We start from the raw sequence: 23747 nt of genomic DNA on the forward strand, positions 1-23747 counted from the left end.
GCTCAGTTAGAGGTGGGTCACCAACAGTATGCCTGGAGGGGCATTGATGGGGCTCTTTCCAACCCACTCTGCTTCTCAGCCATGGTGAAGTGAGCAGCTTTGCCTTTCAGCCATGATATTTCTGTCTTGGAGCCAGCCAACTATGGACTAATACCTCAACAACTGTGAGCCACATTACACCTCCTCTCTTTAAGTTTTTTGTACCTTGACCAATACAAGTTCAGTGGCATTAAGTACTGTACATTTACTGTGCAAGCGTCACCACTGCCCATCTCTAGAATTTTTCTTACCATCTCAAACTGAAACTCCACCCCCATTAAACTCTAACTCCCCATTCCACTCTCCTACCCAGCCCCTGGCTATCACCATTCTGTTTTCTGTCTCTATCAATCTGACCACTCCAAGTACCTCACAGAAATGGAATCATAGTGTTTGCCCTTTTGCAACTAGTCTATTTCATTTAGCATATTGTCTTCAAAGTTCATCTATGTGTGCAGCATATGTCATAATTTTTTTTTCCTTTTTAAAGTGGAATAACATTCCATTGCATACACCACATTTTATTTGTCCATTCATCTATCGGTGGACATTTAGGTTGTTTCCAGCTTTGGGCTGTGTGAATAAAGCTGCTATTGTTACTGGCTGCTCAGGTCTGCAGGAGCACTGCTCCCAAACAAACACAGGAGGCATGGTGAAAAAGAAAAAGGGTTCATTCAAAGCTAGCTCTGAGGAGATGGGGTGGTGGTGGGGCTCGTGTTGCCTCAAATCACCATCTTCCCATGTGCAGGTCTGCAAGGGTCTTTATGGTAAGGAACAGAGGGAAAAGGAAATACAATGAGACAACAGAAGACTCTAGGCCTGCTTCATCCTTCCAGGCCTTTTCCCACTCCTTCCTTTTCTTATGGAAGGGGAATTGGATGCTGACCTGTGCCAGCATCTGCATATTCTGTCCATCACCTGGGCTGAGAGGAGAAGGTGGCCGGTTTTTTTTATGCTCTAGGCCTGAGGAAGGGTAGAGAAGCAGCTTGTCTCTAGAGGAAAAAATTCTAAGTTCCACTTCGCCCTGCCAGTTATACTGTGAATATAAATGTATAAATATCTGTCCCTATATCTTCCTTCAGTTCTTTTGAGTATACAGCCAGAAATGGAGTCGCTGGATCATATAGTAATTCAATGTTGAATTTTTTAAGGAAGCACTATGCGTATTATTTTTCACAGCAGCTGCACTATTTGAACATTCTCTCCAGCACTGCACAAGGGCTCCAGGAAATCACTGATTTTTATGACTAACGATTTTCCTGATTACAGTACATGTTCACATTAGGACATTTAGAAAATTCAGAAAAGCAAAATGAGGAAATTAAAATTCCCTTTATAAGTACCGAGACATGCTCTGTACTTCATATTCCCAACAGAAATGGAAGAGATTGTTTTCCTGGGACGATTCCGTCGCCATGCTTGACAAGACACAGGAATAGTGCGGATGCATACCCGGCCTGGACCTCGGCTCAGGACCGCCGTCCTGGCTGTTCCCGAACCTGTGAAGTCCACGCAGCTAAAGTGGCCCCCGGGATGTCGCTCTGTGGTACAGCCCTTGCCTACTGTGCATGAGGCACTGGGTTCCACCAAGCGCTCCCAGTCCTTTCTGCAAGGTGTTCCCGGCAGGGGGTGTCATTCTCTATGGGTCTGTTCCTTCATCTTTAAAGCCACTCCAGGGTCAAAAAAAAAAAAAAAAAGCCACTTCAAGGTCAATAGGGCACAATAAATATTTGTGGTAAGTGACTTCTCTAGAGAAACACTATCTCCAAACACACCACCCAGGTCTTAAGAACCGAACAGTCCTTCTAGACCAGAGGGTAAGGAAAGACCTGGGATAGCGTAGCTCAAACACTCGCACCCCTCCCAAGAAGCAAACTAGAGGGAAAACCTCCGCCTCGCTTGATTTCTCCAGGTGCCCATTGGCCGGCTCCTTAGTGGGTCCGCCTTTTACCCGCTCTCTTCCTGTCACCGTTGCCCTCCGTCTCTCGGCCCGTGTTCTCATTGGCTCTCTTCGCTGTCGCTCTATGGTTGGAGTTCCAGTGTCAGCCACTGGGAGTCTCTACACTGGTGTTTTAAAAAATTCCGGGCCTGAAGGAGGCGGGGCGGGAGATTTGAACGGAAGGCGGCACGGAGGGCGGCGGAGCACCGGCTCCCCCGAGACACGCTTTCCGCCGTCCGCCCCGTGGGCCTTCAGGCCCCAGGACCGGGAGGCCGGGTCGGAGCCGTGGGGCCGCTCGCCAGACCCTCCGCGGGCCACCATGGGGCCGCGCCGGAGCCGCAAGCCAGAAACCCCGAGAAGGCGAACCACGACCCCGACCCGCGGGCCGCCCCGGCCGAGCGCCTCAGGTAACCCGGCCGCGCCGCCGCCGCCGCCGCCGCCGGCCCGGTGAGGGCTGCGGCACAGAGGACCGGCCAGACCCCTGCTGCCCGGCTGGGTCCTCCTCGCCGCCAGCCCTCGCTCGGCGCCTGCCCCTGACGAGTACTGTGCTGAAGTGCCTTGCGTGCCTCGTCCTAACTTTATTACTGAGTCTGTTTATTTTCGTGGTGCTGGGGATTGAACCCAGGGCCTTCGCACAGAGCTACATCCTCGTCCCTTCTTAAAATTTTCAGTCTTTAGCCAGCGTCTTGCTAAGTTGCCCAGGCTGGGCTCGAATTTGTGGTCCTTCTGCCTCAGCCTCCCAGAGGGCTGGGATAACAGGCGTGCGCCACCACTCGGTTTATTGGACCCATTGTACAGCTAGTGAGAAAACGGGGACAGAGACCCTGTCACTTGAACAAAGCCACACACTTGGCCGTGGAAGGCACAGGACTTTTAATCGTCTTTTATTTTTTTAGTTGCAAAAGAATTGGCTTGGTTTTCTGTGATGCTTTCAAACCACAGTACTGCAGTCTTTCCAGGTTTTTCCTTGCATTGGGCTGCTCGCGCTCAGCCTGTCCCTCTCAAGGTTGTGTACCCGGGAAGAGGGAGAGGTCTGTGGTCCTCCGTTTGTAGATCTCAGGTTAAAGGTGGCAAATGTCAGTGGAGACTTTGTTTTGGTGGTGCATACTAGGAATACAGAACACTTTTTCACTTTGGTATACTGGTGCATGCATATAACATACATTTATTGTTTTCATCCCTTACCCCTTTCTTGCTTTCCTAACCCTCTTCCCCTTCTCTGTAAGTCTACTTTTTAGTTTCCTGCCATCTCTCTATTTATTTAACATTTATTTTTAGATTGCTTTTATAAGACGATACTCGATATTTAACTTTCTGAGACTGGCTTATTTTACTTAATGTGATGGTTTCCAGTTCTGTTCATTTTCCTACAAATGACATGATTTCGTTCCTTATTTTTTCCACACACAGTACTGGGGATTGAATTCAGGGCCTTTGCACTGAGCTACATCTCCAGCCCAGGCCCACTGTCCCATCAAGATAGGGTCTTGGTAAGCTGCCCAGGCTGGACTTGAATTTGTGATCTCATTCTTTATGGCTGAATAATACTCCATTGTGTACATAGAGTACATTTTCTTTATCCATTCACCTGCTGATGGGCATCTAGGCTGTTTCTACAGCTTAGCTACTGTGAGTTGTGCCCCTGTAAGTTGGATGTGCATGTAATCACTGTAATAGGCTGTCTTTAATTCTTTAGGGAATGCATCAAGGAGTCCTATAGCTGGATCAAATAGTGTATCTATTTTTTATGTTTTTTGAGGAATCTTCTTACTGACTTCTGTAATAGTTGTACTAATTTACAGTTACACCAATAGTGTAGGAATACCTCTTCCAACTCTCCTGCTACATAGCTAAAAGCAAGATACAAAAGTCTATTACTGTTGTGAGTGGGATTTTTTTTGCTTTCCTTTTATCCTAAAAGTCTTAACCTTTGCATCTAGTCAACTTGTTGAATTCTCATTAAGAGTCTTCCTGTTGCATCAGTTGGAATTTTAAAACAGATTATTATCATGTCACCTGCAAAAAATGACTTTTGAATCTTCTGTTTGCATTTTTACACATTTTATTTCTTATTGCATGGTACTAGTAAGGCCCTGAGACTAGTAATGTAGGAGCAGTGACCTGGTCATCTGTCTCCTTTGTGCTAATGGGAATGTTTTTTTGTTTTTGTTTTTGTTTTTTTGGCTTTTCTCCGGTACCGGGAACCGAACTCACGACCTTGTGCTTGCCAGGCAGGCGCTTTTGCCGCTGAGCTAAATCCCCAGCCCGGGAATGTTAAGTGTGATGTTTGCTATTGGTTTCCAGTATAGAAGCGTTCTTCCACTACTCCTAGTTAAATGAAACGTTTTCCCTTAAATGGGTACTTGACACTTCTTGGCAGTCCATTTCAGTAAATACACAACCATGTACCTAGTAGTTCAAGCCAGAAGCCTGGGAGACGTTCTCTTCTCTTACCCCTACGTCTAACCAAGTTAAATTCAACCAGTTCTACTCTAAACTGCACTCAATCATACCACCTACTATACTTTTAATATCGCTTTTGCTCTCTTTTCATTTATTTTAATAACTAACACTTTAATTGAACTTAGCTCAACTATCATATGATGTTTTATTTTCTGATAGACATTTTAAAGCTGTGTATTTTGCTTAGTACTATTTTGGCTATATCTATGTTTTGTTTTGGGGTCTCACTATGTAGGCCAGGCTGGCCTCAAACTCAATTATCCTTCTGCCTCAGTCTCATGAGTTCTAGGATTACAGGTGTGCACCATCACACCTGGCCTTATCCATAGGTTTTGAAAAGTATGTTCTGTTCTGTTCTGTCTTGTTTGAGACAAGGTCTCACTATGTAGTTCAAGCTGGCCCTGAACTCACTGTGTAGCCCAGTCTCGCCTTGAACTCACAGCAATCTTCCTGCCTCAGCTTCCTGAGTGCTACCATGCCTAGTTAAAAAGTACATTTATTATTATTGTGTTTTAAACAATCTAATTGCAGTTATACTTTCTCATCAATATGAGGGTTAGGTCTCTTTTAGGGGGTGGTATTCTTGTGTTTTTAATTTCTGATAAAAGAATTTGGCTTTTTTATTTTTACTTTTGATGAAATTTTTTTTCTTTTTCGTTGTTGGAACTAAAATTTGACCCAAAGGCTGTGACTGTGTGGCTTGCATTCCTGACACTGACACAGAGCTATACTCCTTCCCCAGCCCAGCTTAGCCTCTGATGGACTCTGGGTATCTTCTCCAACTCCCGAGATAATCAAGGCAAGGGATGGTAGCAGATAATCTCTGATAGTTACAAGCCATTTAAAATAAACCACAATAACAAAGAAGTTTCCAATCTAGGTGACAGAGATAAAAGGGATACAAGTTCCTTGGGGCAACTTGTTTGCTGGGAAGGGATTGGTATTCACAAAAAGCCGCCCATTCATTCCTGTCACAGGTATTTACTTAGCACCTGAGCGCTACAGCAGGTTGCAGTCTAGTGACCTGACTGACAGTCCCTGTCCCTCTGAGCTGCAAGGCACTGCACTTTCCCTTCCTGACCCCACTGTCTCACCCAGGTGCCGCCTCCCGTTCACGTTTTCGGCGGTTTGTCTGGCTCCGAGAGATGCGAAAGCTGCAGAAGAGCACAGATCTCTTGCTGAGGAAGGCGCCCTTCAGCCGCGTGGTGAGCTCCCAGGAGCTTCCTGTCACCCTGTGCCACCCTTCTTCCTTTAATCTGCCAGGGTGGGAGACCCTGTGCTCTTGTGAGGTACCTGGGTGCCCTGAATCTTCTGAAAACAAGTTCTCCAAGGAAGGATAGCATGCAGTGCTCTACAGAATTGACTTCTGCAGGGCATGGTGGCACACGCCTGTAATCCCAGCACTCGGGAGGCTGAGGCAGGAGGATCTTTGAGAGTTCAAGGCCAGCCTGGGCTGCAAAGTGAGCTCAAAGCTAGCCTGAACTGCATAGTGAGACCCTGTCTCAAAAAGACAAAAAAAAAAAAAAAAGAAGAAGAAGAAGAAGAAGAAGAACTTATTTGGAATTGACTTCTAATTTTGCTTAATTTGAAACTGCTCTTGGGTTATATAACCCAAGAACCCTCTTGTCTAGCCACCCTTTAATCCCTTTCCCTATCCTAGGGAGTCCCTCCTCATCTCCCCACCACCAGGAAGAGTCATGCCAACTCCTCAGCTCCCCGGAGTTGACAACTGCTGTTAGCCAGGCCTGAGATTAAGACCAGGCCCGAGGTTAAGACCAGGCCTGAGGGTTCCCTGGAGACACTAGAGGCATCCGCCTTCCCTCACATCTCTTCTGTTACTCACTACCCCTACCCACTCTCTGTCCTTCTCCATCTCGCCTCCCCAGGTAAGAGAAATATGTGCTAAATTCACCCGCGGTGTGGACTTCAGCTGGCAAGCGCAGGCCCTGCTGGCCCTTCAGGAGGTGAGAGAGGGTCGAGGTAACGGGGTGGGCTGGGAACGAAAGGAAGAACCTTCTGGAATTCTGCAAGGCTCCCAGGAGTGTGGCAAGCTGCATCTGCCCCTGGGAGCAGGCAGCGTGTTAACACCCGAGTGCTGGGCGGGGGTTCTGTGTGGTGGCTGCAGAGCTCCCTTCCTGGGCGGTCTTCCCTCAGTCCTGTGAGCCCCCAGATTCCGCTCAGCCAGTTTCCAAGGAACAGCAGCCACGCCCTTTGTCTAGGTGCCCTTTCTCTTCCTGCTCCAGGCCGCAGAAGCGTTTTTAGTTCACCTCTTCGAGGATGCCTACCTCCTCTCCTTACATGCTGGCCGAGTCACTTTGTTCCCCAAGGATGTGCAGCTGGCCAGGAGGATCCGAGGCATTGAGGAAGGACTCGGCTGAGGACCTGCTGCAGTCTCCAGAAGTCCTTCCTGATCAGCAGAGAGTGAGTGAAAACCTCCAGCCCCGGAAGGACTTTCCCTGTCCAGTCCAGTCTTAGCCCCCTGCCCTTTCACCCTCCCTCAGTGCTAGGAGGGGTTAGGCCTTTACTCAACGGGACTGCTTAGGAGGTTTGGTTAATGCCTTTTGTACAGTGTTAAAGAGAGATAATTTTCTACTATGCCCCAACTCTCTGGCAGAGTTGTCTCGCCATTTTACAAGACCAGATCACTTTTTTAAAGAAAAAGCTTTCTTAACTTGTGAAAATGCCTTGTTAGTAAATGTGATTCCTAAATTTTAAGGATGATGCTTGTGACTCAGGAGCCACCACTAAATCCATTGACAATCTGCAGTGTTCCGCAGACTTTGCTGTCTCTGAGCAGTGTGTACGTGTTGCTTTTGACGTTTTCTTTATGAAGAAGACTGCATGGCTTTCCTCTGTAGCCGAGGTGCTGTATGAAGAGCCAGCGCGGCTCCAAAGGCCGAGAAGCATTTGCTGATAGGAGACTACAGTCACCTTTAGTTTGTGAATGACTCATAGGACTACTCAAGGATTCTGAAGACATCAAGTCTGCTTTGTTGTGGAAGAAGGATATTTACTTACTGTTTTAGATTTTTCTATACTATGTACTTTTTTTACCATATGTAAATTTGTACTTTTATTTAAAATATAAGGGAAAAAATAAGAGAACATTTCAATAAGCTGTGTGGAATGACTGGCCAGGCTCTTAACATTTTATGCTTAGCTGTAAATCAAGTTGTAAGCTGTAAATCACAGTTGTATTATATCAGTCAGCCCAGGATTTTAAAGTGCTTTTTCAGTGTTTTTACACATATTTGTATAGCTTCTTTTTTGGAGAGATAATAAAAGTCATTCTTTAATGAAAAATTTAAGTTAAGTTACTATTGTCATATAAAGAAATTTTTGTATATTAAGTCCTTTGGCTTCTATCCCCAGCATTCCCAAACATTGATTTTAAAAAGCTGAACATTAAGTTCCTCTTTTGTACAGCTTACAAACAGTCACAATTTTAAAAAGAGAATTGAAGGAGGTAGTTTTGCTTCTGATGAAGTAGAGATGAGCAGCAGATGAAAACCTGCCCTTCTGTTGTCACTGAACGCAATTTGCGAGATTTCCACAGAGAGGAGGTGCCGTGTCCCAGATTGGAGAGATGTGTGTGGTGTAAATGAGCAGCGAGTGCAGACTGCTAATAAAGATGTTAGTCCACCAAATTCAGAGACAGACCAAAGGAGAGCAAGAGTTTTATTGTTCAATAAATACTTTTTTTTTGGTCTTTTTGAGACAGGGTCTTGCTATGTAGTTCAGGCTGGCCTTGAGCTCACTTTGTAGCCGAGGCTGGCCTCGAACTCACAGTCCTCCTGCCTCAGCCTCCTGAGTGCTGGGATTACAGGCATGCACCACCATGCCCACTAGTAAATACATTTTAATCCTTTGGAAAAACTTCCTGTTTGACATCAAGTTATATTTTGTGCAGATGTTCAAGTAAAACGTATCTATCTATAAATGTATTTCATGTCGGTGTCATTAATTGAAAGATTATAGTCTTGCTGTACTTTTCTTTCTTCCATTCACTTTTTCAGTTATACTGATTAATGGATTTCATTTTGGCAGATTCGTACATGCACATAATATACTTTGATCACTTTCATCGCCCCTATCCCCTACCTTTGCCCCAGTTTCCCTTTTGAGGGGGTGTCAGTAAGCATAATATATTTTGTTCATAGCCATGCCCCTCTACCCACCCTTATGTCCCCTCCCGTGCCTTATTCCTTTCCTCTTGTCTAATAATAGACTACCTTCTACTTTCTAAGTTCAGTAATTTTAAGCAACAATATTTTCATAAACACAAAGCTTTATACATTTGTTAGTAAACTAAGCAAGTTATTCTGTTCACAACATATTACCTTTTTTCACAATTAACATACATGGATTTTGGTGGGTTGTTGATTTTTGGGTTTTTTTTTGAGACAGGGCCTCATTGTGTAGTTCAGAGTGGTCCTGAACTTACTATGTAGCCCAGGATGGCCTTGAACTCTGAGTGATCCTCCTGCTTCAGCCTCCTGAGTGCTGGGATTACAGGTGTATGCCATCACACCCAGCAAACTGCTTTCTTGTCATGTTTAAATTCCACATATGGGAGAGAATCTGCACTATCTGTTTGAATCTGACTTACTTCATGCAACATAATGATCTTTAGATCTGTCTATATCCTTGCAAATGACAGGACTTCATTCTTCCTTATGGCTGAATAATACTCCATTGTGTAGATATACCACGTCTTTGTCCACCCACCTTTTGATAAGCACCTAGGCCGGTTACATACTTCAGCCTTCATAGCTGGGTCAAATGATAGCTCCCCCTGGAGTTTTTTGAGGACCCTCCCTCCTGATAGCCATAGTGGCTGTGCTAATTTACATTCCCAGCAGCTGTGGAGAAAGATTCCTTTTCCCTGCAGCCTCACCAGCATTTATTGTTTTCTATAGTCTTGATGATAGCTGTTCTGAATGGGGTGAGATTGAATCTCAGTGTAGTTTTGATTTGCATTTATCTAGTGACTCCAGATGTTGAAGATTTTTTCGTGTACTTATTGGCCATTTGTAGGTTTTTTTTTTTTTTTGAGACAGGGTCTTGCTTGGGTCGGTCTAGACTTGAGCTCACTATGTAGCTCAGGCTGACCTCAAACTCAAACAGTAATCCTGCCTTGGCCTCCTGGGTACTGGGATTATAAGTGTGTACTACCAAACCCTGCCCGTACTTTTGAAAAGTGTCTGTTCTGTTCATTTGCATATTAATTGAGCTATTTGGCTTTTGGGTGTTAAGTTTTTTGAGGGTTTTTTGTTGGTTGTTGGTTTCGGTTTTGGTGATACTGGGGATTGAACTCAGGGCCACCACAACTACATCCCCAGCCCTTTGTATCTTTTATTTTGAGACAAGGTCTTGCTAAGTCACAAAGTTGTCCAGGCTGGGTTTGAGCTTGTAATCCTCCTGCCTCAGCCTCCCAGAGTGCTGGGATTACGTATGTGCACTGCCATGCCTGGCTTTGAGTTCCATTTATATAGTAGATTCTGGAGTGATACAGTTGATAAAGAGTGTGTGGAATCTGTAGATCGCTTTGGATAAGATGGCTATTTTGGCAGTTTTAACTCTGCCCCCCATGAACATGAGAGGTCTTTCCATCTTGTAGTATCTTCAATTTCTTTCTTCAGCATTCTGAAATTTTTATTATAGAGGTCTGTCAAAACAGCAGCTGGTAAAGATTTTCTCCTCTTCTGTAGGTAGTCTCTCCACTGTTAGTTGTTTCCCTTGTTGTGCAAAACTTTTTCAATTTGACGTACTTCCACATTTTATTCTTGCTATTATCACCTGTGCTAGTGGAGTCTCATTCGGGGATAGCTTTGCCTGTGCTTGTGGCCTCAAGTGTTTGCCCTGTTTTAGCAGTTTCCAAGTTTCCGAGCTTGTACCTAGGTCTTTTAATCACTTTGAATTGGTTTTTTATGGGGTGACAGGGATCTCATTTCAATCTTCTATTCAGTTTTGCATTATCTGTGGATGAGGTTGTCTTTTCTCCAAAGTATACTTTTGGCTCTTTTGTCTGGAACTAAAAGGGCTGTAGTTCTGTTTTTGTTTTTGTGTTCTCTATTCTGTCCCACTAGTCTATGTGTGGATTTTTGTGCCAGTACCATGATGTTTTTGTTATTATGGCTTTGCAGTATAATTTAAAATCAGATATTATGATGCCTCCAGGTTTGCTTTTTTTTGCTTAGATTGTTTTAGCTATTCTGGATCTTTTGTGTTTCCATGTGGATTTTAGAATCACTTTTTCTAGTTCTGTGAAGAATGTCATTGATATTTTGGTAGAAAATGTGTTGAATCTGTAGATCACTTTGGATAAGGTGGTTATTTTGGCAGTTTCAACCCTGCCAATCCATGAACATGACTGGTCTTTCCATATTCTAGTATCCTCTTCAGTTTCTTCATTCTGAAATTCTCACTGTAGAGGTCTTTTACCTCCTTGGTTAGTTTGGTCCCTAGATACTTTATTTTATTTGAAGCTATTGTGAATGGAATTGTTTTCCTGATTTCTTTCTCCGCTAGCTCATTATTGGAGTATAGTAAAGCTATTGATTTTTATTTTAATGTTGATTCTGTGTCATACTATGTTAAATTCATTTATCAGCTCTAGGAGTCTTTTGATAGTCTTTAAGATGCTCTAAGTACTATACAGAGTATCCTCTGCAAACAAGGATAATTTGATTTCTCCCTTTCCTATATGTATTTCCTATATGTGTTTTTTTCTTGCCTGATTGCTCAGGGTAAAATTTTAAGAATTACTGTATTGAATAAGAGTGGTGAAAGGGAACATCCTCACCTTGTTCTTGGTCGCTCTATTTCAAGTTGCTCTTGGAACTGTACTAAGCAGCACACCACTACAATGCATGTACATCACACCCACATGCCAGGCAGGATGTGCGCTCTCAGCGTCACATAGTATTTATACGGCATTGTGAGAAATAAGCTTTGTCATTTCTGTCAAAGCACGAGACCAAAACAACCCCATTTTGGATTTAAATGCCCTGGCCATCTACTCACTACCCGTCCCACCTCTGTTAATATCCTGAGCTCCAAGAAATGGTGACTCTATTGCACCTTTTCCCAGAATGAAGCCAGTTTCCAAGGTAAGAACTAAGGACTTTGCATTCCTAACCACAAGCCCCCTCTGTCTAACTTACTGACCAAGGCACTCCACTCCCATCCCGTGTGAGCCCCTGGAGTTAGTCAGCCTCCATAGACTGTAAGCCTTTGAATTTGGCCAGTGAATTTAAATGTCAGCTGCTTCTGAGTTAGGGATAAAAGGGGCAAACCAGCTTTGTCCCGTGTGGCTGCTACCTCATGCTTGCACCCTTCTACAGAGGTAAAATGCCTTGTCATGATTTCTTGATGTCTAAGTGCTTTATGATCTGCACCGATAATTTGAGTGTGAGGACTTATTTCCAACAACATGAAAATAAGTAATTTGCATCACAATAATTAATGTTCTATAATGTCACAATTTATTGTACATTTTGAGCACTTCTGTTGGATTTTTGTCTTGTTTATCCCCTTTCTGTGCTTTCTAAGTGATTTGATCATTCTAACACATCCATCAATTTTTTATTTCTCCTTTCACATTTCTCACACCTAAGAACTTTTTCTTACTTTTGAATAGTTGTTTTTTTTTTTTTTTTTCTTTTTGAGACAGGGTCTCGCTATGCAATTCAGGCTGGTCTTGTAGCCGAGGCTGGCCTCGAACTCACAACGATCCTCCTGCCTCAGCCTCCCGAGTGCTGGGATTACAGGCATGCGCCACCATGCCCAGCTGAATGGTTCTTTTTTAATACCATTTCAGTCCATCAGTGTGCATACAACAAAACAGAAGCCATTCTGGCTATTTCAAGCAAAGAGGCAGTGGATGGAAGATTCACAATGATAGTGTTATGGCGAAGACCAGGAAGCTTCGAGTGCTCAGACTACCCTCACTGCAGCTCTGCATAGCTGCAGCTGAGCAGTCAGATGCCCCCACTTTACTACTGCTGAAAGCACCTCTCACATCCACTTCTGCTTGTGCTGCCAAAGGTAGGATGCTAACCGGAGAAAATTGCCTCCTTTGTTCTCCCACCTTTCAGGCCCCACCACCATCTCCCTGAACTTAAACAAGCTCCTGCAAGGGAGTCTGGGAATATCCCTGGCCAGCTTCTAACCCTGCTGCATTACAGAGAGCATAGTGGGAAAGGGCTGAGAGCTGATAGAATCAGTACACATCCCAATCTTTTTTTTTTTTTTTTTTTTTTTTGGTTTTTCTCCGGTACCAGGAACCGAACTCACAACCTTGCGCTTGCCAGGCAGGCGCTTTTGCCGCTGAGCTAAATCCCCAGCCCCTCACATCCCAATCTTGCTTCATAGATGCAATATCATTTTAGGGATATTTATTATAGTTTTTTGTTAACTGATTTTTGTTTTGTTTGGCTGTATAGTTTATTTTCTGCAAGTTGCCCAACCCCCTACATTTGTTCTGGCCTGTCTTAATTCTGATTTTTTTTAAATGTGTAACAATCCTCATGTATAACAGTGGAGACAAAAAAATGTTCATTGGTAGTTGATAGGACTTGCTGCCTTTAAACTGTACTGTATGATGGGCAGGTGAGCCTTTTGGTGGGAAGCCCCTGTTCTCAGGCTAGACCTATGGCACACATGCTGCAGCAGGCTGTTTGTATCACTGAAAGCTCTAAAAGGTTCACCATCGCTGGGCTAGACCATGCCCAAGGCCAGGTGCCTAGCTGCCTCCTGGGATAGGGGTAGCTAGCTGGTGCTGGGGGCTGAGTAGAGAAGGAGAAGCAAGGGTGCCTGTGTTCAGAGTTCACTTTGCCTACACCAATTTACTGTCCCTGCTTCTGGCCTCCCAGAGTCCAGAAACCCGCTCCTGTGTCATTTCTTGAGCAGAAGGGGATGTCTGTGGGGATGGGGAAAGGCAAAACTCTGATGAGTTACATGGAGGACAGAAGCATCCAGGGATTTGATTATTTCCTTGGCAGCTTGCAGCCAGGCCTCTATTTTGGCCAACACTCACCACCACCTGCAGTTGCAGTAGCACTTATTTGCTGTCAATGTATGAACCTTGTGGAGATTTTGTGGTGTAGACTGTGATGGTATCAAATCCTGCACTGCTAACTTAGGATTCTACTTGACTTAGGCCTGTGAAATCAGCCTCTACTTGTCCATCTGCTTTTTAACTTTCAAATTTTTGTTGCTGTTTTGCCTCTCCTTTCCCCGGCTTTGTAAATTTATGTTGATTTTTCTCACTCTGTAAAGAATTGTATATTAGCAGTTTCTTTCTTCGATGAGAAAGCTGATTCCATGATTTTCTGGGTTCTGTTTTTGCTCTTGAGATATCAGCCATCAGTCCAACAGTTGCTCCTTTGAAACTAATCTTTCTGTGACTTAGTTTTTCTTAAAAGATTTTTCCTTATTTTCAGTGCTCTGCAACGTCATTGTGTTGTGTCTACTGTGTGGGTTTCTTCTTAACTATTTTGCTTGGTCTTCTTAATGGGGCACACCTCATATGGATTGTTGTCTGTCCATCAATTCCTAGTTGTTCTCAATACAAACATTGCCTGTCCCCTTCTCTCTCCTCTCCTTTTAGAACTCCAGGTATCTGCTTTCTAGGCCTTTCCACTGTTTCTTTTCCTCATCTATCTTTCGTTTTGTCTGTCGTTCCCAGCAGCCAAGTTGTTTCTTCTGCCGTACTTCATAATTAATTAATTTTGCCAGGGATAGAGCTCAGTGGCACAGTGCTTGCCTGGCAAGTGGGAGGTCATAAGTTTGATTCCCGGTACCAAAATAATAATAATAATAATAATAATAATAATAAATGTTTCTCTTCAGCTAGTTCTAATATACCTTTTCTTTTGTATTTTTTTGATTTTTTGAGACAGGGTCTCACTATATAATTCAGACTGACCTGTACTCACTATGTAGCCCAGGATGGCCTCAAACTCATGGGGATCCTCCTGGCCTCAGCCTCCCAAGTGCTGGGATTACAGGTGTGTCCCACCATGCCCGGCTAGTTCTAATATACTTTTTTTTTTTTTTTTTTTTGGTACCAGGAATTGAACTCAGGACCTTGTGCTTGCCAGGCAGGTGCTTGTGCCATTGAGCTATACCCCTAGTCCTCTAATATACTCTTAAAGTTGTCCATTTTAAACATTTGAATTCTTTGATTCTTTTTAGTTTTTCCATGTTACTTTTTATAGTTTCCATTTCCCTACTGAAAATTTCAAGTTTAGCCTGTATCTTCTTTAACAGAGTAAGCCTTGCCACTTTCCAGACTATACCCGATGGTTCTAATACTTAAGAGTCCCTGTAGATCCATTTCTGTTTATGGTTTCTGTTGGTTATGGCTCATGCTCTATTCTCTTTGGTATTTGATTGCATTTGATACTATGCCTGACACACCTATTTGAGGAAATAATTTGAGTTTGATCTGCAACACCACTACAGTAGAAAAGATTTGGTCTCTCTCCACTTTTGATTCTGGTGCTTTTTGTTGAAGGCACTTTTAGGCCATCAGAGCCTGTGAATATGTTATATTACAAGGCAAAGGGAAATTAAGGTTACAATGGAGTTAAGTGTGCTAATCAGCTGACATTAAAATTGGGAGATTACCTTGATTCTTCGGTAGGCCCAGTGTAATCACCAAGGCCATGGACAATGGAGGAAGGAGACAGAAGACAGTCTGACGTGACTGGAAAAAGGGCAGATGCAGGCGTGCTGGCTTTGAAGAAGAAGGGGCCCACAAGCCAAGGAACCTTGGCAGTCTCTAAAAGCCAAAAACAAACAAACAAATAAAAACAACAACAAGATTTGTCCCTTAGAGCCTCCAGAAAAGGAGTACAGACCTACTCTTACCTTGATTTTTAGCCTAGTGAAATATGTAGAACTTCTAACCTACAGCACTGTAAAAATGAAATTGTGTTGTATTTAGAACACTAAGCTCTTGGTAATTTGTTAACAGTGGCAATAGGAAACTAATATATATTTGAATCTATTTCAATATTATTGTTTCCTGGAATTGAGAAATTCCATTCATTTTAATTTTGACAAACTTGAAACACCAATGTAACCAGTACTCAGATCAAGAAACAGACATTCCCAGCATTCCAGAAGCCTGTCTTGTGCCGGCTCTAGTGGATATTTACCTGCCAAGGATAATAGTAACCCAGACTTTCATTATTATAGATCAGTTTGGCTGTCGGGTTAAGTAGAATTATAAAGTATATATTCCCATGTATTCCACTCAACAGTTTTGTGAAATTCACACTTTCTCCTGTGGTTTTGTTAATCCTCCTTGCTGTACAATCAGCCCTTTACTTCAATGAGTTATCCTTGGATTCAACCAATCTCAGATCAAAAATACTTGAATGGCAGAGGATATAGCTCAGCAGCATGGCATCTGCCTGGCAAGCGTGAGGTCACAAGTTCAATTCCCAGTACAAAAAAAAAAAATTCTTGAAAAAATTGTGTCTACATTGAACACATGTAGACATTTTTGTCATCACCCTTTAAAAACAGTACAGCATAGCAACCATTTACTTAGCATTTACATTGTGTTAAGCATTACAAGGAACCTGAGATGATTTAGAGTATATAGCAGGGTATGTGTTGGTTACACGCAAATACTATGCCATTTATATAAGGGACTTCAGTTTCCATCCCCAGAGGGCCTTGGGACCAATTCCCTATGCATTCCAATGGACACTGTATAACGTTCCATTATGTAGACATACCTAATGTATATCTATTTCTACTTTATTAAACATTTGGATAGTTTCAAATGTAAGGCAATTACAAATACTGGCCATGTATTTTGCCTAAAAAATTATGAGACTTGGAGATACAGTCTTTGTAAACTTTCTGAGTAAGTTCTGAATATGTGAAAGAAACCAATTTCCAGTGAAATATGTATGTATGTATGTTTTGAAATTCTGTGTAATTCCATAAATATGTAATTTGCGCACTTTTCTGAGAAGGGTTGTATGACTTTGATGAGATCTCAGGTCCACCCACAGATGAGTGTAAACCGCCATTCTAGAATCACGAGTTATTTATACTGCAACTTCATACTAGTATTCTCAGTAAGCATATTTTTTGCATAGATTTTTCTTTCATGTTCAAAGCCCACTTGACATGTATTTGTGGACTATTGACCTCAATTCTTCACCGCAGAGGGCATCTCCTACTGGGATGAGAGTAATGGTAATGCCTTAAATCAATACAGCTTGTCACTGATAATGCTCTTTCAGCATCTGCTTCGTGCTCACTGCAGACAGCGCGTCATTTATATAAGATGCATTTGGAGTTCAGAGACATTGGGTGGATTGGAAATCAACTCCATCTTGAAGGAACAACCAAAGCATTTTGAGTATTTCTCCCTCCCTTCCCTCACTGGGGAATATTGCAGCCCCACAGAGCCCAAAGGGGACAGGAAGATTCCTAACTGTTTCTAAGATCAGTTTAAGTTCCTGTCTTTTCTGCAATGTGTTATTGCAAACCTTTAAATCCATGTCCTATACAATCTGTTTAGAGAAGTAGTCTTGTCTACTTGGCATCTGCCAGCGTCCTGCCTGACTCACTTCCCTTTGCAAATCAAATCCAGTTGGCTTCAAAACACCCTTGTTTCTCTCCCCAAGTTGCCATTCTTTCCCCAACCCCAGCTAGCGCCCTTCAAACACATTTGGGAATTTAGCTACTTAAACATTATTAATAATTAAAAAAGAAAAAACTTTGCCCACTCATCCTAGAGTATTACAGAATCCTTAATGGGGCTGGAGTCCCTGGTGTCTTGGGCATTAGGCTTTGGCATAGGCTGGGCAGGTTGGGCTTCAGTTGTGCCTGGTCACAAACTCTGCAGGACTATGGTCCTGGGAGACAAGGTTAACTTTCCTTCATTCTCAGTGCATCGTCAAAGGCATTTAAGCCAACCCTTTAGCAAATGCTTGAATCTTTTCTCTCACACTCAATCTTTGTTCCAATGTCATCCATGATGGAAAAATCACTATTTATTCAAGGAATTAAGTTTCAAGAAGCTCTAATTGTTCATCTACAAGATGTGATCAAAATATATGGTGAATGTTTAAATTTTAAATGTATTACAGTAAAAGACATATATATTGCCATTAACCCCTTCAAAATAGTCCCCCTCCCTTGAAACACATCCCATCCTTCTTGCCACTTTCTGAAGCAGTTGTAGAAGTCTTCTTTCATGTGTTTATAGGGTATGATTGAAAACATGGTGAATGTTACTGCCAATTGCCATGCAAACCACAGGCAGGCTGGTGAAAATTTGCTACATATTTACTACATATTACTACATATTTACTTTTACTGCATCTCTACATCCGCCCAATCCATTGGATCTGTACCATGTCACATCTGCCCCTTCCCCAAAGCCAAAATGACTATGGAAGATAAATATTTTAGATTGATTCAGGACATCAAGGCAGCCACAACAGCACAAGTAAAGACACAAAAAAGAACTTCCAGAACTGCTTCAGATAGTGGCATACTTGCCAAGTGTGTTTGAAGCAAGGAACGTATTTTGAGGAGGATTAATGGCAATGTGTCTTTTACTGAGATACATTTTTTTAAAATTAGCATTCATCTTATTGTACCTCATGTATGGCTTTCATCTTTGTCTTCTCGTGTCCTCAGCTTATTGATCATACCTTTTGGACCACAGAGAAAAGTGTAATTTCTCTTCCATATGACGGGAGAGAGGAATCACATCAGTTGTTCTCTTTGTCACGTGGTCGAAGGCCTCTCTGTGTCCACGCACAACACATTTTGACTCATCATAGGACAATGTAGTTTGTATGGGGAAAATACATTGAAAGGAATATGTCAAAGCCTTGCTCCTAAGTTTGTATACTGATCTTCAAACTGAGGAATAATTCTTTACTCTGGAGAGTTGGTTTTAGAATTAAGATAATATACATGCAAGTAAACTTAGAGACCTACAGTTTCGCTTGAGACAAGAGAAGAGGAAGTTTCAATTTTAAAGGACACTGGCAACTAATGGTGATCCACAGACACCCACTTTGGGTTTCTGCTACGGAGGAAGGTTTGCTCCCAGTATTGGACAACAGCTTCTCAAAACATTTTGTATTTTACGAGTCCTTGGCATATGTTGTTTGAGGAAAGAAATCTGGGCATTCTAGCTGATCTGCCTTGGGGGAAAGTGCTGCTCCTCCAGCTGGTGAGGGATCTGAACAGCAGTGACTCTCTGTCCCTGTTTAGGGTTTTCTCTCCTTGTCCACCTGGCTGCCCCCAGGGATAGGTGCATCTGACACCAGTGAGAGATCAAGAGCCTTACCCTCTAGAGTGGCTACCTGAGGTCATTCTAAGAAGGATCCAGGCTAAGAGCCTCCAAGAGAAGGAGACCAAACAGACCATGGGACACACAGCAGTGATCAACCACAGGAACTCAGAGTGCAGCCCCAGATCTTCACAGCTTCCCCTTTATCCTGGCAAAAGGGGCGCCCCCTTTACCTCCCCATTCAGGACCTGCCCAACCTCCTTCCTGGAGCCTTGGTCCAGCTAGCATCCTTGCCTTTCTCTAGCGGGCAACACATGCCCCGGATGAGTGCCAGGCTGGAGAGGAGTAGGTCAGAAGAGCTGACTTAAAAAGTGATCTTCCAGGATACAGTGCAGTGTTCAAAAAGATTGCTGTAACCATGGCAACACCACCAATACCTGTATGCCATGGACCAAGAACTAGGGGGCTAGGGAAGATGCAAACCATCATCAGGGTAGGTGATGTGATCACAGAGGAACTTTACAATTTATTGGTAATCTACATGCATTTCCACCTATTACCTGTAAACATGATTTATTTAACATTTTTCACGGTAATACTTGAGCTTACAAGTACATGATTATATCATACATTAAAACTGTAGTGTGAAGAGAGAAGGAGGAGAGATCAGGAAGCTATCTGGCCAAAATGACGGCCAATATGAGCGTGCCTTTGGGTAAACATCACTGAGCAATGGGAGCAGTAGGAATTTCTAAGATATTTCAATTTCTTTCTACAAAGTCGCACAGATAGATCATACTGGCTCCAAATTGAGAAATAAGGCTCTGGGGATCCTCCGAAGATAACAGTTCCCTTTGCTTCCCACGCTGCTTTCCAGGAAGCCAGTGCACAGGGATTGCAGAGCCCGTCAGAAATATCCCTCCCCTTCTGTTTCCATGACAACGAGGTCACCCAGGGGAAGCAGCTGAAGATGCTAAGAGAGAACAGAGACTAGTCTGAGTCAAAGTGTTTGTAAACCATAGGACACACTTAGATACCCCATTTCCCTCCCCAGCCCCTCCGCATTTCCCATTAGGAGGTTCCCCCCCATTCTGGCTGCACAGATGTCCCGTGTCTGGAACTCCTCATGGTACCAGACACCAGCCAGAAAATCAGAGAATTTGGTTCTAATTCTGAAGTTGATACTGTTGCCAAACCTACCTAACACTTTTTTCCTTGGTACTGAGAACTGAAGGCAGGGTTTCACACTGAGATAATATCCCCAGTCCTTTTTTAGTTTTTCATTTGGACATAGGTGTTCATAAGTTGTTAAACTGTCCAGACTAGGCTCACACTTGAAATCCTCCTGCCTCAGCCCTCCACAGTTCTGAGATTACAGGCATGTGCCACCACTCCTGGCCCTGCCTTCCACTTTTATTATTTTCAAGGTTAGACTGAAAGGGCAGGGTTTACTTAAGTGGCCCCAGTCTGTATCTTTCAGTTACGGATCAGAAAATGTTCAGTAGATGCTTCTAGAATGAGCTGACAGACGACCTTGGGTTCTTCCTTCTGGATAGTTTGCGGGCAGGCTGCTTACATTTTCTCTGTTCAGTCCTTGCAGGCATTTCCCAGTCTTTTGAATCCTGCTCACCGTGGGATTCTCACCCCTCCACATCCAACCAGCCCAGAGGCATCACAGCGCCACCGCCAGGCAAGGCTGGGAACTGGGACTAGGCACACCACAGGCACCACTCTTCCCCACCGTGTATGTGGAGTCTGCGGCTTCGTCTGGAACCCTGAGAAGGTGCCCAGTTCTGAGCCAGGTTATAAGTACTTGAACATCTCAAAGGCACATGCTGTGCCCTCGGAGAGCACCTAGGAGGTAGGTGGACCCCCTCGTCCAGAATCCACATTAGAAGGAAATGGCTCCCCTGCCTGCAAGAAGGCCCTGCCTCCGACCGACGAGATGGACGAGCTGTAAAGCCCACCAGGGTGTTTGGCTCATGGATCCTCCAAGACTAGGAGATGCAACAGAGCTAGTGTCCTTCAAAAGTCATCAGCAGTGGCCACTGAGACCTGAGAGTCAACGGGCAGACAGACACCTGGGGGAGCTAGGCCCAGTAGGAACACTAGGTTCTGACACAGTATTAATCCCTAAAGGTAAACAATCCGGATTTTACACTCCCTGCCCCTTAGCAGTTAATCCTGCATGAGAAAAACCACCCATGAGCCAAAGAGCGTTTACAGTGCACATGAATCCCGGGCCTCCAACCAGGAGAGGGCGCCACCGCACACCTGAGGAGGCCCAGAGTGGGAGCTGCTAGATGCGGCGACTGACTTCCGAGGGCAGATGCCAAGGTCAGTGGTCTGCAGCTGGGCGGTAACGCCTCCTAGAAGAGGCGTTACCCCAGAGCCCCATTTTCATGGTCCTGGAAGGAGCCAGTCACAATTATGTGACAAAGGGACCACAGTGCCACTCTTCACACAGGAGCTAGGTGACGACTGTATACTGGGGAATCTAAATTTAGTAAAAGCAGAATTTTAGAATCTTAGCAGTGGGCCCTTCAGGTCCACTCTGCTCTGGATTTTGTATTAAAAATGAACAGACTGACCCCCGAGACAGAAAGGGGCTTTTCTTGAGCCACAGCTGGCTGGAGAGCCACCCAGCTGGACCCCAGAGGGTCTTTTCTGCTGTCTTGCCATCCCAACTGCTAGCCCAGGTATCAGCTTAGAGTAAACGCCTATTGACTGGGCAGATGAGGTGAGGGAATGGATGAGTGGTGGCCGGAACACACGTTGTCCAAAGGACATTGGAGGTGTTGAGGTTCCAAATGGGCATCTGTCAGCCTCTGGAAACCCTATGTAGTCCCAAAGGTCTAAAGTTGGCAGTTTTGTTTCAAATGCAGGCTATTCAGAACCCAAGTAACCAAGAGAATCTTGGGGAGATGGGAGTCAATAGCAATACTTACTTTTTGTTCCCATGGTCAAGCCCAGATTATAGTGTGGAAGAAAGAAATGCTGTCAAGTGGTCTTCTCGTGAACAATATCAACAGAAAGCAGACAAAGCACTCACAGCCTTGCTTCTCTCCTCCCATCACTTCCTACTCTGTATCTCCATGAAGTTTCCTTTAAGCCACCCACCCCTTCTGCCCTCCACAGGTACAACTCCAGGGAGTTCTATGCTTCTTTCCCATTTGTGATTGCGATACTGTTGTGTGAGTACTTTAGAGATGTCTGCATCTCCACTGGATTAAGAAGGGCCCTTAGCTCATCACCTCATTCATGGGCTTCCTCAGAGTTCACTTGGACACCGATGCTCTCTGGCTGGGCCTTGAACCAGCTCAGTAGAGTCCACAGTAGACAGTGGGTGGGATTCTGAAGCTTCCCAGCTGGGGAAGGCAGACACATAGTCCACAGGTGAACCCATCAAGTGAGTTGAACTAATCCTAAGAAAGACAATCAGAAACATTATAGAAATGGCACTCAGAGAGTACCAAATGCAGCTCCATCCAGCAGGAGCCAGAGAAGTCACAGGGGGGCTCTCACTGTGCTTTCACCAACTTCCAGATGCCACTCACCCCTACTCAGCCAAAGGTGTCAGTGTGGACACCCTGTGATCCTCTTCCATGCAGTCAGGGATCAGAGTAGAAGGCAGATGATCATACACCACTGATGCCAGTGCAGACCATGGAGAGAGAAAGGATAGTGATTCAGTCTAAGTAAAAATAAACCATCCTGGGGCATAACGAATTTCTTTCCAAGTCTCTTCAGATTCTTATAAACGTCTTCTGTACACACACACACACACACACACACACACACACACACGAGAGCTTGTATTATTCCATTTATTGGCTCACACTCTGATACCCCAGAGAGCTAAATACTCAGCTCTGTTTTTAATGCTATCCTGACATTCACATCAACTTTTCCATAGAAACAGCAGTAAGGAACAGGAAGCAGCCAACGTCAAGTTGGACCCAGATTCCATCACAGAATACAAGAGATATTGTAGTTAGTGCTTCCAAATAAAATTCCTTTTCTTCAAACTCTTTCATAGAATCAAAGACTCATTTTGGGAATAACCCCATTACCCAGATTCATACCCATGCCTGAATCTCCTGTCCAATAACCCATTTCTGCTTGAATTCCTCTATTGACTGGCAGCTCATTACCTCCTCAGACAGCCCATTCTACCTACTATTTCTGATTCTCCCAGTTGAGACCCTACAGAACAGACTTCACCCCTCCCTGACATGACAGGCTTTATATGAAAAGACAGCTCTCAGTTCTTTTTAAAGTGAGCTGTGTGACACTTCTGATTTGTGCTATTCAAAGCAGCCAGAAAGACAAGGTACGAGGCCCAGACAAAGCCCCTACCTCATCCAATAGCACTGCTGGCCCTTATAAGGAGAGATTTAGACAGCCTCCCACAGAAGCAGACCGTGTGAAGACACAGAAGATGGTCATCTACAGGCCAAGGAGCAGGACCTCAGAAGAAATCAGTCCCCCTACACCTTGATTTCAGACGTCCAACCTCCACAACTGTACAGAATCAAAGTCCGAAGTTCAAGCCGCCAGTCTGTGATCCAGGCCTTTGTTACTGCAGCCCTAGCAAACGAGTACTGTACAGCTGGCCCCACCACCCGAACTTCGCTATCACAGAGATATTCACAGCAGCTGATTGAGGTGTGACAGCAGAAATGGACACAGAAACATGTACAAAAGGGAGTGAGGCAGTGAGACATCATTTCAGGAGACGAGAGGCAGTCACTGGGGTCCATGCAACTGGAGTCCCAGCAAAGAGGATCCCTTGAGAGGGAATCCACAGCTCTCACCAGGGCCCTTACCAATGGGTCCCCTGAGAGTGAATTCTGAGCCCTTTACAGAGGACTGTAGAACTCATAATGGGACAAGAGATCCAGAAGCCCAGTGCTCGCCTCCAACCCCAAGGTGGCAAGAACAGTAGCTGCAACCTCAGGAGGAAAGCAGAAGAAGGGCACAAACCCCACAGGCCTTTACATCACACCGGTAGCAGGCATT

General features: G+C 44.1%; 1 protein-coding gene across 2 annotated transcripts; it reads left to right on the top strand.

Moving 5' to 3' along the window:
- Positions 1–2122: 2122 nt before the first annotated feature.
- Cenpa (centromere protein A) lies at positions 2123–22448 on the top strand. Of its 2 annotated transcripts, none has more exons than XM_005400441.2 (5): positions 2123–2385; positions 5540–5646; positions 6328–6405; positions 6685–6862; positions 20317–22448. In XM_005400441.2, exons 1-4 carry the CDS (start codon positions 2298–2300, stop codon positions 6817–6819), a joined length of 408 nt encoding a protein of 135 aa, XP_005400498.1. In that variant the 5' UTR covers positions 2123–2297; the 3' UTR covers positions 6820–6862; positions 20317–22448. The 2 variants fall into 2 exon arrangements, with proteins under 2 accessions (XP_005400498.1, XP_005400497.1); XM_005400440.2 differs by lacking the exon at positions 20317–22448 and adding an exon at positions 7158–7744 and having other exon boundaries at positions 2124–2385.
- The last annotated feature ends 1299 nt before the right edge of the window (positions 22449–23747 follow it).

This window comes from Chinchilla lanigera, unplaced genomic scaffold (assembly GCF_000276665.1).
Source record: "Chinchilla lanigera isolate Chin_1 unplaced genomic scaffold, ChiLan1.0 scaffold00068, whole genome shotgun sequence".
NCBI classification, from domain to species: domain Eukaryota; kingdom Metazoa; phylum Chordata; class Mammalia; order Rodentia; family Chinchillidae; genus Chinchilla; species Chinchilla lanigera.